The sequence below is a fragment of the Spermophilus citellus genome (assembly GCF_964194105.1).
Source record: "Spermophilus citellus genome assembly, chromosome: 1".
In the NCBI taxonomy this organism is placed as follows: Eukaryota; Metazoa; Chordata; class Mammalia; order Rodentia; family Sciuridae; genus Spermophilus; species Spermophilus citellus.
This window is the reverse complement of record NC_138182.1, coordinates 2,864,464-2,879,108: the sequence shown is the minus strand read 5'-3', so window position 1 is coordinate 2,879,108 and position 14,645 is coordinate 2,864,464. Positions and strand designations below refer to the sequence as shown.

The 14,645-nt window shown below is 56.3% G+C and overlaps 2 protein-coding genes across 3 annotated transcripts in view; one reads left to right on the top strand and one right to left on the bottom strand.

Annotated features, from left to right (window-relative positions):
- The window catches only part of COL4A2 (collagen type IV alpha 2 chain), a 147,148-nt gene extending 138,363 nt beyond the window's left edge, over positions 1-8,785 (top strand). For both annotated transcript variants that reach the window (XM_081283634.1, XM_081283633.1), the window contains exons 37-48: positions 2-109; positions 821-928; positions 1,731-1,802; positions 2,489-2,614; positions 3,260-3,376; positions 3,865-4,026; positions 4,118-4,216; positions 4,548-4,694; positions 4,820-4,936; positions 6,061-6,252; positions 7,395-7,681; positions 7,866-8,785. In XM_081283634.1, coding sequence (XP_081139760.1) covers positions 2-109; positions 821-928; positions 1,731-1,802; positions 2,489-2,614; positions 3,260-3,376; positions 3,865-4,026; positions 4,118-4,216; positions 4,548-4,694; positions 4,820-4,936; positions 6,061-6,252; positions 7,395-7,681; positions 7,866-8,123 — 1,793 coding nt within the window. In that variant the 3' untranslated portion in view covers positions 8,124-8,785. The remainder of the gene's footprint in view (position 1; positions 110-820; positions 929-1,730; positions 1,803-2,488; positions 2,615-3,259; positions 3,377-3,864; positions 4,027-4,117; positions 4,217-4,547; positions 4,695-4,819; positions 4,937-6,060; positions 6,253-7,394; positions 7,682-7,865) is intronic.
- A 2,847-nt stretch (positions 8,786-11,632) lies between these two features.
- RAB20 (RAB20, member RAS oncogene family) overlaps positions 11,633-14,645 on the bottom strand; it is a 36,132-nt gene continuing 33,119 nt past the window's right edge. The window contains exon 2 of the mRNA XM_081294115.1: positions 11,633-12,635. Within this exon, the coding sequence (XP_081150241.1) occupies positions 12,145-12,635 (491 nt within the window). The 3' untranslated portion in view covers positions 11,633-12,144. The remainder of the gene's footprint in view (positions 12,636-14,645) is intronic.

The following is a 14,645-nucleotide window of genomic DNA, read 5'->3' as shown; positions in this document are numbered from 1 at the left end:
GGTCTGAAGGGGTTCTTTGGAGAGAAGGGAGCAGAGGGTGAAGTTGGCTTCCCTGGGATAGCAGGCATGACTGGAACCCAAGGCCCTCCTGGACCCAAAGGACAAACAGGTAAAATCCCCTTCAGTCACAGTCCCCAGGCAGGTGACCTCTAAGACCCAGGACAAAGCAGCCACCTTGCCATTTCCTTCTCCACCACATCTCACTCGTCGCCAGGAAACTTGTTCTTGTGCATTCACCCAGCTCTGCCTGGGGACCCACAGCTTGGAGAGAATCGAGCACCGGGCTGTGGGGAGCCCCCCTCCGTGACAGGCAGTCACACAGGATGAATGACAAGGATTTCTGAGCCAGCCTCTGTCCCTTGTGTACAAACGGCCCGATCTATTTGAAAGGATCCTTTTCATGCGTTTGAATGTGCAGCCACACACCTGAGGGTCCCGTGAGTGAGGGAAAGCAAGGGAGAGCTGGCATCGGAGCTGCGGAGGCTGCTGCCTTCGCTTGGCGCTTCCCCAGCCTCCATGCGCTCTGCGGGCACTGCCTCCAGGATTCTCCAGACTTCTGTCCGCATGATAGGAGGAGAATTAAAAATGCACCCCATTTTCTCTTTGGCCAGGCTGACCTCATCCTGCTGAACTTAGGGTCCAGGTCTGATGCTACATCATTCCCAAAGGGAGAACAGTCCCTAGACTCTCTCATGTAGCTTGAGCTGCAGCCCCCATAGGTCCTCAGCCTTTCCCTGGGAGCCCTCACCCCTCCAGGCAGGACCCCACAGGTTTCCGGGGTTCCTGTGTGCTCAAACTTAATGATTGTTCCCCCCTCCAGGCTTCCCAGGGCTAACAGGGCTGCGGGGGCCACAGGGAGATCCAGGGCGGATCGGAGTCCCCGGCGATAAAGGCGATTCTGGCTGGCCTGGCGTGCCAGGCTTACCAGGTGAGTCAATTCCTTCCTTGACAGAAGTGTGCAGTGCCCACAGCACTCAGCCAAGTAGCCAGGCTGCGAGAAGTGCCATCAGCCAGGCCAGCCTCTGCAGGAGGCTGTGAGCACAGCAGACGGTGGGTAAAGAGACACGCTGCCAAGAGGGGCTTCACTTCCCAGAGACACGGACGGAAGCCTCCAGAGAGGCCCAGGCCCACGCCAGCTGCACAGAGGCACCAGAGGCTTGGGCGCAAGAGGCCCCAAGTTCTGCCACAGGCTTCCCCATTTCCCACGGGGGCCAGCTGGCGCTTGGGGTTATAAGGCCCTGGCTGAGCTGTCCTGGCTCTGTGCTTACTGGGAATTACAAATGACCCAGCCAGTCCCAAGGTGCACCATGGCCGCAGGTCCCTGCAGAGCATGCAGCTGTGGCTGCCTGTGAGCTGCGTCCTCCTCCAGAAGTGTCTGTCCTCGGCAAGGCAGACAGGCTCTGCGCACATGTTTTACTGACCTAATGCGCCAAAGATGAGACTTCAGGAAGGGGAAGGACAGCACGTTTCCCCTCTCAGCTCTGAGGACTCCTGAAACAGTCTGTAGAGACAGTACAGTGGGCCTCCTGGGCAGCAGGAGTGGTGCGTGTACCTGTCGGGTGAAAGCCACCTGCAGCTGACTGCCCCTGCTCGTCAGGGATGGGCAGCCCTGTGTGGGGACAGACAGCAATACAGCAGATGAGCGTGCTGGCGTTGTCAGGGGGCTCCTGCCACCAGAGACCACCTGGCAGCCTCCTTTGCATGAATAACGCTGTGTCAACTTCTCACAGGCTTCCCGGGAATCCGAGGGATCAGCGGATTACACGGCCTGCCGGGCACCAAAGGCTTCCCAGGGTCCCCAGGTATGTGGCACTGTACCCAGCACAGCCCACAGCATTGGAGGGACTTTGTGACACACATGCCCATTTAGTGACTTCAATTTAGAAAACATCCCAGTTCAGTGAGGAAAATATTTTGAAAAATAAGAAAAAAAATCACCTCTAATTCTACAGCTGCTATGAGGAGTAAAGACTGCTGTCTACAGAGGTTTTGTGGAACCAGTCGGTCCACAGGTGAATTTGCAAATGTACATGAGATGCACACACTAGGCTCCACGTAGCCCATTTCAATTCCAACGGGCAGATGAAGGGAAACCTGTTAAGTGGTACTGCTGTTTCCTGCCCCTGATTGCTTTGAGCACCAATATGTGGACAGGGAAGATTTTTGAGCAGTATTTAATTTTCAAAACCAGCAAAGGTGTAGCATGGAGAACAGCCTCCAGCCAGGAGGCCTGGTGTGAGATCCCAGCTCCTCCGCTGACTGTGTCCATGAATTCAGGCCCTGGGGGCCTCAGTCTTCGTATCTATAGGGTGAAGGGCTCCAGTGTCCTCTTGGAGATCCCTTCCAGATCTCAGATTCTGTAACACCAGAGCAAAGTGAGGTCACCGTGGCTGCCTGACTTGAGTGGCACTGACTGTCCTACTTAGGAAAATCACCTGTACACTGACGGACAACGTGGCCATTGGCTGCTGTTTTAATTCTACCGCAGGTGCTGACATCCACGGAGAACCAGGATTCCCAGGACCTACTGGGGACAGGGGTGACCCAGGAGAGGCCAACACCCTTCCAGGCCCCACAGGAGTCCCAGGACGGAAAGGGGAGCAGGGAGCCCCAGGTGAGGCCACACAGTCCAAGCACGCATTGCCATCTCCACGAGCAGACCCCACTAGGCAGGACGGGGCAGCAGCTAGCAGAGATGGGACACTGCAGAGAACAGGACTTGCCGGTCCTCGGGGGAGTTCCTGCTGCAGTGCCTCTTGGCCAGTCGTCCCTTGCACTGTCCCCTGGCTGATCGTGCTCTTCAGTGTGGGTACATGTCGACCCCTCTCTGTGGTGAAGGATAAGCTCCGTGCGCCCAACACTGAAGGACAGACAGAAGGAGGCTTAGCAACATTAATGTGACCCAAGGGGCACATGCTGCCCTGCTTCACCTTCTCCCCCGTGCTAATGAGCCGCCCAGGAGTGTCGGTGTTAGAGCCTGGGGACCTCCTGAACGCAGTCCTGCAGGCCCTGGAACGTGGCAGTGAGGACAGGGCCCCAGACGGGCTCCTCAGTACCTGGGGGCTGGAGGGACAGATGATCAGCCCTCCTGACCACGGGTCACATAGCCCCTTCCTCCTCAAGACGTCTCCGGCAGGAGGACACTGGGTCACTACCTCACCCTGCGTAGCTCTGGTCCTCCGGAGACGGGAGCAGGGAGAAGAGTAGGGCTAGAATGTTGGCTGCTGGCACTAAAAGAAACTTCTGTTTTCCTCCTTAGGGGAACGAGGTCCAGCCGGGAGTCCAGGACTCCAGGGGTTCCCTGGTATCACCCCCCCTTCCAACATCTCTGGGTCACCAGGTGACAAAGGCGCACCAGGCATATTTGGCCTAGAAGGTAAGTAGGCCTCACGTGGTGGGAGGAAGTGCCTGGGGCGGGTGCTGGTGCCAGCTCGCTCCTGGGCCGAATAGACCTTCTCTGCACACTGACCAGACATGGCCAAAGGAGCATCCCTCCCATCCTGCACAACACGGTCCCCAGGGAACCAAGTGATACAGTGTGCATCCATTACTTGCTGTAGGGTCAGATTTGCACCCTGCAGTGGACTCAGAACCGTGAGCTGGGCACAGTGTACACACCTATGAGCCCAGTGATGGGAGGCTAAGGCAGGAGGATAGCAAGTTCAAGGACAGGCTTGGCCACCTAGATGTTCTCTCGAGAAGGGCTGGGATGTAACTCAGTGGTACCACGTCCCTGGGTTCAGTCCTAAATGAGAACTCCATGCTCTATATATTTTATAATTATAAACAAAAAAGCCCCAAGGCAGTGGCAGAACCTCCTTGGGGTCCGGCTTAATTCTCCTCTCTTGTAACTAACACCCACAGGCTACCGAGGCCCACCAGGGCCACCTGGGCCTGCAGCCTTTCCTGGGAGCAAAGGAGATGATGGGAGTCCAGGAGCTTCAGGAGTCCCTGGGAACAAAGGCTGGGTCGGGGACCCAGGGCCACAGGGCCGGCCTGGTGTGTTTGGTCTCCCAGGAGAAAAAGGTAATGGTGCCCAGGCAGAGGAGCCAGTACCGTGGCAGAGACCGGAGCCTCTTCCCCAGGGACATGTGTCTGACGTCCATTTGTGTTGCAGGCCCCAGGGGCGAACCAGGATTCATGGGCAACACTGGAGCCACCGGCGCTGTGGGCGACCGAGGCCCCAAGGGGCCCAAAGGAGACCAGGGATTCCCTGGTAAGTGGCACCTGCAGAGCACGGAAGCTCAGGCCAAGCAGGCCACATGGACGCCCAGGGACCTGACCTCCCGTCCAGGCTGGGGACCTCCTGAGGCAGATACCAGAACCCTCTGGAGAACAAAGAGAGAAGCAGCAGGATTGGAACGCTCCTGGGACCCAGTGGGAGATGCCTTTAGTATTTAGGTGGGGGGCTCAGGGTGGCCTCTCAGATGAGGGGTCTCCAGCTCCTCTCTGGAATGCAAGATTGTTCTCAGGGCTTCCAGGACAGGTTCCGGATGGGGAAGTAATGCTGTTCTCGAGTGTTTACTGGGCCTTTCTTTCCTCTACAGGTGCCCCTGGTTCTATGGGATCCCCAGGGATTGCAGGAGTCCCCCTGACAATTTCTGTCCAGCCTGGGACAATGGGCCCCCAGGGGAGGAGAGGTCCTCCTGGGGCACAGGGGGAGATGGGGCCCCAAGGCCCTCCTGGAGAGCCAGGTAAGGCACTGGGTCCTGCGGGTGACAGGGAAAAGGTCTGTCCTGTTTGCTTTGCCCTCTGGGGATGAGCACCAGCCATGCTTAGCGTGGCCAGTTTCCGGTCACACTCACTCAATATCTTGCAGGTTTTCGAGGAGCTCCAGGGAAGGCTGGACCCCAGGGAAGAGGCGGTGTGTCTGCTATCCCAGGGTTCCGAGGAGACCAAGGGCCTATGGGGCACCAGGGACCAGTTGGCCAAGAAGGTACGTGATGAGCAGCAAGAGAGAAGGGGCAGTCAGCTTCCAATAGGCCCCACCAGGGGTAACCCAGTGAGGTTGGCAGGCAAGGACAGAAAGCCACTGCACCCTTCTGTGCTAGCCCTGATGTTCCTGCAGCTGTGTCCTGTGTCTGCTCCCGGCACCTGTGCCTGTTGGGACAGCCACTTCCTTCCTGTGGGATACCAGGTGACCATAGGCTCAAGAGCCAGAGTCACCAGGATCTTGAAGGCCTGAGATAAGGAGCCAGAGATGCCTGCAGAGGTAGCAGGAGCCTTGTAAAGCCCTGAGTTTTTTAAATGCTGGCTACGTGTAAAGGATGGAAGAGACTAGAAAAAACAACAGGATTTGCCTAATTAATCCAAGGCCGGTTTGAGCCAATGGCATGAACAGCGGTGCAGCAAGTTAAACCGTCTGCACCATCAGCGTCCAGATCCAAGGGAGCAGCAATCCACCCTCCACCTCCCTGGGCCTGGCCCACAGACTGGGCATGCAGGAATGCAGATCCCAAAGCAAACATGGGCGAGTGGAGTGCATCCCAGAGAGGAGACCAGGATCAGAGAACGCAGGGAGAATGTCCCTGGAGGGGACTCCAACTATTCGAAGTGTGGTCACACTGGGGACAGACTGGGTGCACTATTGTGCTCTGAGGCTGACTCAGGACCCTGGGTGGAAGGTTTCGGCTCTGCACAGGAAGAACATTCTAACCCTGGGAGTGGCCCAGCTTGTGGTGGGCCACCTCTCCCAGAAGCGTGCCCACAGAGGCTGCAGCTGGGACAGGGCACACCTGTTTGCTTGGGGAATGGGGTGAACTGAGATGCTTCTTCAGACACTTCCAACTCCAAGGATCCCCAGTTCTTCTCGCTCTGAGTTCAGGACTCCCTGAAGGGAACACTCCTGTGGCAGCTGAGTTTTTAAGTCCTTTCTGTTGGTGTTCAGCATCATCATCATCATCATCATTTCACACTTAATAAGCATGAAATCTAGGTCAAATATTTCCCAAGAGGCTCATGGGCTAAACACACAGAGACCCACGCTCTGGGGAGAAGGAAGAGCAGCCCCCTGAGGGTCCCCAGGGCAGTGGACAGTGGCTGCTTTCTCTTGGGCCCTAGGGGAGCCAGGCCGTCCAGGGATCCCAGGCCTGCCCGGCATGCCAGGCCGCAGCGTCAGCATCGGCTACCTCCTGGTGAAGCACAGTCAGACGGACCAGGAGCCCATGTGCCCCGTGGGCATGAACAAGCTCTGGAGCGGATACAGCCTGCTGTACTTTGAAGGCCAAGAGAAAGCCCACAACCAGGACCTGGGTAGGTACTACCAACAAGGGCCACTCTGCTCCTGGCAGTGGTCAAGGCTAGATGGCCATGGTGAGACTCAGGGCTCAGAAGGGACTAAGATATCTTTGGACAGAGTCTTACTAAGCCCTTAACACTTAGCGCTCCAGCATAGGCCGCCTTTTAACTCTTTATCAAGGCTTCTGCAGGTTCATGTCTGGCTCTAGCCACATGCTGACCCCTCTCCACTAGAGGCCACCAGTTGCTTCTCCTCCTTATTTTTGCCCTTACTCTAGAGTTCGACTGGGCGGTTAGGGCGGGACTGCACATGGTCCTAAGCCAGACCCCAGGAAAACAGATGCATGAGCGGGGTGGAGGTTTATTCAAGTGAGTCCTTAAAAGGCACGAATACGGAAATGCCACAATGTAAGGTGGGGTGGGTCTTCAGTCTGTGGTCCCCTTGGAGGGGAGGGGCATGCCGGAGGCTGGCATGGTCCATTTTGCCATAGGGTCACACCAGGGCACCCTGCTGGTGATGAGCTGCGCCCTGATGCCTGTAGGCTCCTGCCTGTAGGCTCTGCCTCCATAATAAGTCTTGAGAAAACAGTGGAGCAAGAGCAAACAAGGACAGGACCTAAGTAGCCCTGGGAGCAGGGCCAGGAGGCGGGCCTTTGCACTTCGCTGGGTGTCAAAGGGGCCCCACATCTGGCCGTGAGCTTTTAAGCCACCAGTGTGAAAAGCAAAACCTGCTTAGCTTGAAATTCCCCCTGGCCTTGGACAAAGTCCGCCTTGTGGCCAGAGGTAGGAGAGCTGCCTGGCTGGGGCATCAGCCAGAGCTCCTTCAGGGAAGGCTCCTGGGCACCATGAGAGGCACTCAGCCCAGGTGCCACCAGGAATTTCCTGGTGCTGACACTGTTGACACTGCCAAATGTGGCCTCCCCACCAATGCCACTCTTAATGACCCAGTTCCCTGGCCCCCCATGGCCCAGAGGCATGTAGAAGGACGTCAGAGGAGCAGGCTCTCTGGAAGTGCCAGTGTGGGCTGGGAAACAGTGAAGAGGGAAAAGGGAACGGAGGGAACTGGCCTGACCCCTGCAGACGGCAGGCCACAGGTGGGGCATGTCCGCATGAGGCTCTGGGGGGCCTGGACGTGGTCTCACACTCCCCTCCTGCAGGGCTGGCGGGCTCCTGCCTGGCGCGCTTCAGCACCATGCCCTTCCTGTACTGCAACCCGGGCGACATCTGCTACTATGCCAGCCGCAACGACAAGTCCTACTGGCTCTCCACCACGGCCCCGCTGCCCATGATGCCGGTGGCCGAGGATGACATCAAGCCCTACATCAGCCGCTGCTCCGTGTGTGAGGCCCCAGCAGTGGCCATCGCAGTCCACAGTCAGGACGTCTCTATCCCCCACTGCCCCGCCGGCTGGCGCAGCTTGTGGATCGGCTATTCCTTCCTTATGGTAGGTGCTACTTGTGTGTCAACGTGGGGCTGTCCCCACCAGAGGGGCATTGTTGCACTGTTAATTCTCCACCAAAATGATTTGGGTAAATTTGGCCTGTTACCTGTGAACACCAAAAACAAACAAAAAGCTTTGTGGCTCACGAGAGTAGAACCTGACCTGCTGTCTCTGGGTCTCTGCACAGCACACTGCGGCTGGGGACGAAGGCGGTGGCCAGTCACTGGTGTCGCCGGGCAGCTGCCTGGAGGACTTCCGCGCCACGCCGTTCATCGAGTGCAACGGGGCCCGTGGGACCTGCCACTACTATGCCAACAAGTACAGCTTCTGGCTGACCACCATCCCCGAGCAGAGCTTCCAGGGCACGCCCTCGGCGGACACGCTCAAGGCCGGCCTCATCCGCACGCACATCAGCCGCTGCCAGGTGTGCATGAAGAACCTGTGAGCCCCGCCACGGCAAAGGGGCCACTCTGGTGCTCACTCTTAACCGTTACCTCAGACGCTGACCCCAAAGCTGGATTTATTATTTTCCTCTAAAAACAATTTAAAAAAAAAAGCTACCAAAGGAATTCGGCACCGGCACCCCCTAACAGCCTACGCTGTCAGCCCGACCTGCCCAGGCCGCTGGCCACCATCCCGCAGGACAGCCATGCCCGCTGCTTCACTGGCCTCTCCGCCCTCACTCCTCCCGCAAGACAGCTCCCCTGGTCCCCTCCGCCCACGGTGTAGCCAGGACAGCCGGGCCGACGCCACCTGTTCCCGCCTGGGCTCCCGCCAAGGGCTTGGTGCTGTTTCCTACGCCCGCGGGATGGCAGCCCTGTGTTCTCCAGACCCGTGGAAGGGACCTGCGTCCCCTCAAGAAGGCCACCTTGTGCTTTTCCCTGTAAGACCTCACAGCCACACACACACTTCCACCACGTCCCTCTGGGCCTCTGGGCACAGCACACCGTGTGGAAGCAAAGACCTGGCTGGTGTCACAGGTGGGGTATAGTGTGTCCCTGGCCATGGGTCCCGGGGACCTCGCCCTCCCTTCTTCCTGGTGAGCTGTCCTCTACTGCCTGTCCATGTAACCACCACAAAATAAACGTCAGTCTTGAACTTTCTAAACCCAGGTTGGTGACTGCCTTACTTTCCTCAGAACCTGCCCCAGGGGGTGCACTCCCTCGGGTCCGCCCAGCCTGGCGCTGCTGGCTTGTGTTTCAGTGGCCTTCAACCCTAGACGCACAGTTGTCACTCATTCTCAGGGAGCTGCTTGCAGTTCAGTCAGGTGGGCAGGAAGCAGCCCACACGCTGCCCATGTCTCTATGCAGCTCTGGGGGCATTCCATTGTCCCAGTGTCCTTCAGATCTGAGGCTGGACTGGGGAAGCCAGTCTCCAAGGACATAGCTCCAGCCCTGACTCGTGCAGAGATCAACTCACAGAATTCAACCCTTTGAAATCCAATCTCAACTTCTCTCTAAAATTCCACATAATGAAACAAGCAGTCCGCCTTCTGGCGTCATTGGGAAAGATGGGCATCTGTCTCTCCTGCCTCCAGGAGCCATCTGAGAAGGACTTGCACAGGATGGTCACGAGGGCCCCTGGGCAGAGTGAAATCAGGAGAAAAGGGCAGTTCAAGGGTGTGTCACGGAGGTGGGCAGTTTAGGGCTCAGTTCCACTGGGGACTGCAAGAGAAGGCTGCAGAGGGGCCCTGAGCTGTCCGTCCACCAGCTCCTGTCCCTGCTGCCCAGGCTGCCTGAGCGTGGGCATCCCCTCACACTTCCAGGGGTGCTGTCTAGGATTTGGGCTGAGCAGGCCCCTGGCAGCCTCCTGGGAGAGGGAGCAGAACACCAGCCACCGTCAGGGGAAGCAGGCACTAGTACCATCCGCCTCCACCTGACAGAGCTTGTTGCCACAGCAACGGCTTAGAACAAAGGTGTGCACGAGGACTTGAGCACAGGGCTTAAGATGTCCAGCAGCCCCCTGAGACCCCTAGGAGGCAGATGTCCAGCAGCCCCCCGAGACCCCTGGAAGGCAGATGTCCAGCAGCCCCCCGAGACCCCTGGAAGGCAGCTCTTTGCTCTGAACTCCAACCCCCACCTCAAGGAGGTGATCGTGAGGACGTGACATACTGAAGTCTCCTGCTCACTCTGTTCGGGCTTTGAAGCCTGTCAAAAGCCCCATGTGAGGGGCTAGGGATGTGGCTCAAGCGGTAGTGCGGCTGCCTGGCATGCGTGCAGCCCTCCTGAGGGAGGCGTTCTCGACCCAGAGCCTCCAGGGAAGGCACCCATGAGCCCACGACCAGAGAGCAGGGCTGCACTGCACCCTCCAGCCAGCTCTGGAGCACAGGCTGGACATACCCACAAGTGGGAAGTGTGTCCAGCTGGGACACCACCCAGAACAGGGTGCCAAGAAGCCAGGACCCCAGCATCTTTTATCCTTCCCCAAGGGCAGCACCGGGGGGCTGAGGAGAAAGCTGCTGCTTGTCGGGCGTCCCCCAAGGGGCCCAGCACATGCAGGACCAGTTAGAGGTTGTGACACAAGAGGCTGCAGAGGACTGATTGCCTAGCACACGAGGCACTGGGTTCGATCCCCAATACCACATAAAAATAATAAATGGAGGTACTGTGTCCTTCTATAACTAAAAAAAAAAAAATTTAAAGGCTGCAAGGCCAACTACTCAGAAAAACTGGCAAACAAGGAGCTCCAAGTGACTATTTCTAGGGCATCAAATACAGGGCAACATGAGTACGTGGCATTGGTGTGCTCTCCGCACGCACCAGCCACCAGACACACGGCCAGTCAAGAAAACAAGGGCTGGTGCTCGGAGGTGGAAAATCGAATCGTAACGTTCAGGAGGAAAGGAGTTTGGAATTCACCCCCACCACCCTCTTCAAGCTCCAACTGCACACCCAACATCACAGGACACCTTTCCTCCATAGCTTCAAAGAAAGAGCCCAGGGTCTCTCTGGGTGGCGTGTTTCCTAGATTATCACAGCAGATGCACATCTTGGAAAATAAATACAACTTCTGCCCCCACAAAGGCCAATTCCCACAAATCAACGAACAGCAATCAAACTGTCTCACATTCAGTTTCCAATGCGCTGTTGTAAAACAAGTCTGGACCCCGGGGATCCTTTGCACAGGCGAGGCTCAGCAGGGGTCTCGGCACACATGCAGGACTGCCTGGTACTGCCTCAATGCCAGGCTTCACCACACACCCGAGCACACTCACTTCACAGGTGCAGGTGAACCAGGCCTGCAGCAACCCAGCAACCAGACCACAGGCCTTCAACAAAATTAGCAAACACGCCCCACAGAAAGCAGAACCACTGCCTGCGCACCCTGTTATCCCCACTCTTCCACCCCACTCTGCCTCCTTGTCCAGCCTGCTGACTCTCAATCGAATTCCTAAGAAAGGCCTGAGCGCGATGGCGCATGCACACCTGGAATCCCAGGCTTGGGAGGCAGAGGCAGGAGGATCACAAGTTCAGAGCCAGACTCGGCAACTGCGAGGCACTAAGCAACTCAGTGAGACCCTGTCTCTAAATAAAGTACAAATTAGGGCTGGGGATGTGCTCAGTGGTCTAGGGCCCCCGAGTTCAATCCTCGGTACCCCACATACACACGAAAAGAGTTCCCAAGAAAGCAGAAATCGCCCTCTATGACTCCTCTGTCTGGAAGCTTCTAGATCAAGAGTGTCCACCACCACCCACAGCAGAAGTGCAGCGGGTTCTGTGGCCATTGGGAACACGAGGTCCAACAGAGCTGAGCAGGACCAGACAGCCTGACCGCCACCACGGGTTTTTAGGCCATGGACGGGACTCCCAGCTCAGCAATGGGCCAGTCTACATGTTCTGGAACCTGCACGGATTCGATGTGGCTTTAAAGACACAGAAGCCGGCCAGGCTCACCAGCAGTTTCCCCAGAAAGCAGCCCCAGGGGCTCACGTAAAATCCAAATCAGTCCAGTCTCCACACGATTTTCCCCAAAATCATCTTTAATAAAATGTGTAGCGCACACTGTTTCAACCAATATGAAACAGGCATTCCTGATTTCGTATAAATTAAATGTGGAGAATCATTATCACAATATGTCAAAGTACAAGTACCAAAGGGGAGGACCACAAGGAAATCACAGTGAAAGTTCCAGACATAAAGCTGCACAGCATGGTGGCCACGGAGGGTGCAGGGCAGGTCTCAGGCAGGGGACAGACCTGAGGACGGAAGCCAACCGCAGGTGTGACCTGGGACACAGAGGTAGCGGGAGAGGCGGCATCTATGTCCTGGCCCTGCAGTTTCTGTGGCGCGTTCCTGTCCCCACCTCCTGGCCCACTAAGGCGCCTGTGTACGCTGATCTTCATCAGTGACTAGTAGCACTCCTTGTGCACTGCACTATACAGAGACTCCCTGATTTCTTGTGCTCTTTTCTGACCCCAGCTGGCTTCCCAGGGGCACAGACCAAGGGTCAGGAAGGCCTTCTGCAGGTCAGGCACAGCACCCGGATCTGGTCCGTTTGGTGGGTTTACAGCTGGTTATATCCACAGTCTGCGGCGGCCCCTCAGCCCTCTGCTGTAAGATCATTGGCACCACCATGTCAAACAGGGTTTCAAACAGGAGGTCCACGTTGTACCCCGTCTTGGCGCTGGTCTCGAAGCACATCTGCTCAGCAGCCGGCACGTCCTTCTCGTCCAGCATCTTGTACTTGAGGATCTTTTTATAAAGGGCCATGGCATCCTCCAGCTGCACCTGCTTGGGCACCCTGGGGGAAGCCCCACTCTCTGCGGCCCCCTCCTCAGTGAGGTCCACTTTGTTCCCCACGATGGCAAATAGGCAGTCTTTGCTGGCCGTGTCCGTCAGGCCCAGGAACCTGTCCTCCAGCTCCACCAGGCTCTGCAGGTGGTTTACGTCGTAGGTGAGGATGACAGCGGCTGCCCCCCGGCAGTACATTGAGCCCAAGCCGTGGAACTGCTCTCTCCCTGGTGGGAAGACAGGGGAAGACAGATGGTTATTGCTCATCTCAGGACATAACACCCTGCCACACTGCACAGAGCTCCCCATCCTGCCCCCAAAGGAACCGGCCTCCAGATGTGGCTGGAACTGGGACTGAGGCATCAATGACCAGAAGGAGGTGACCAACCAGGACCCCATGTCCAGGTAGAAGCCAGCCCAGGAAAGCAGGTAACTGACTAGGGCTCAAGCTTCCCACTGAAGCTGACCCATCAGCCCAGGACTCTGGAATTCTAAAAGAAGCTGTTTAAGCAATGCTACCTGCATGATCTCAGTTCTTGCTATCACAGTCTGTGCCAGGTTCTAAAGTGGCACCAAGCAAGTCTGTTGCTAAGAACATTCTGCTACCTCTGCCTGCAGCATGACCTTGTGGAGAACAGTTTGAAGGACACTCTTCAAGGCAGGAGCAAACCCGAGTGCAAACAGGCCTCCCTGGGACAGGTTCACACTCACAACACACAGGGGAGGCCCCAGCAGGTAGAGCCGTGCCACCCACAGCTCACTGAGGTGTCCCTGGGACCTTGGCACATTCGCGGCACACGGGGACAGGCTCTTAGGAAGCCACCATACATGATGTGCATGTCCTTCTGAACTGCAGAGAGGTCATCAGGCTCACTTCTGACCCACGGGAGTGACCATGCTTCCAGACTCACGATGGCTGCTGCAGACACCTCCCCAAAGTCATGGTCATCACCGCTCCAAAGTCACAGCAGCCACTGGACCTGCTGCTGGGCCTCACTATTGATCAGGTTAACAGTGAAACACAAAGGAACATGCCCTCCCCTCCACTCCCCGCTCTCCGAGTGACCTGGGGAGAGGCGAGCTGGACGAGGAGCCTGGCTGGTTTGGCAGGAGCTGGAGGTGTGTACCCTTAGGCAGGTCCTACAGCCAAAACGTGGCACCTCTCAGGGTCCCAGGCTGCCTCCCTCTTTGGGAAGAGCCATCTTGGGCAGAGTTGTGTAGTTTGTGGCACAGAGCCACCGGAGGCAAGCGGTGAGCTCTCTGGAATCCAGCACCCAAAGAGCAATGTTCCTTCCCTGAGCTCACCTCCCAGATCAGTGTGGACGGGCAATTCCTCCCAGGCTTCAAGTCACGTTATGTTGGACACCACCAGGCAGAAACAGCAGGCTGTCCTATCTGTTCCCCACGATGGAAGACAATGACCAAGACCCTACAGAAACTGGCAACTGCAGACATTTAGAAAAGGAGAGCACAGGTACTGTGGCACATGTCCTCAAGCCTAGCAACCCAGAGGGCAGAGGCGGGAGGATCCAAGTTTGAGGCCAGCCTCAGCAACTTAGTGAGGCACTCAGAACTCAGTGAGACCCTGTCTCAAAATTTAAAAAGCTGGGGACATGGCTCAATGGTAAAGCACCCCTGGGTTCAATCCCTAGTAAGTAATTAATAAACAAAAAGAAATGAAAGGCTTCCCCATGGTTGCCACAAGCCAGGAATTATTTCAGACACCCTGATCCTGTAGACAGCAACCAGGATCATGAGGTTTCCAACTGTGAAAAATGTCCTCAGCTCCTACCACCAGATTCCACAAGAGCAACTAAGGAACAGGGACATTCTTCCACTGACCCTGGAAGAATTTTTTTCAAGTCTCTGTTACATAGTTCATTTGGGACAAAAAGAGAACTCTGTTAATGCATGTGCCTAAAATAGTTTTCCACTCGCCTTTTTAAAAAACAGTAAAAAAATGAAATAACTGTTCCAAAAAAACATCAGAGCAACTACAGAAAAAAACAGGAATCCCAAATGCCAGCCAGCAGGGGGCAAATATAGGGGCTGCCACTCAATCCACATAATATGTTGACCACTCCTCTCACCAGTATAAGCAAACTAAATGCAGTTACCAAGCTAAAGAATTTACAAGCCAAGCTTGTAAATTTACAATTTACAAGTAGTTTCCATGCCTGAAATTCTTAAATACTGTTTTAGATGTAATCTGTAGCCTTTGGGATTGCTAAGGGAAT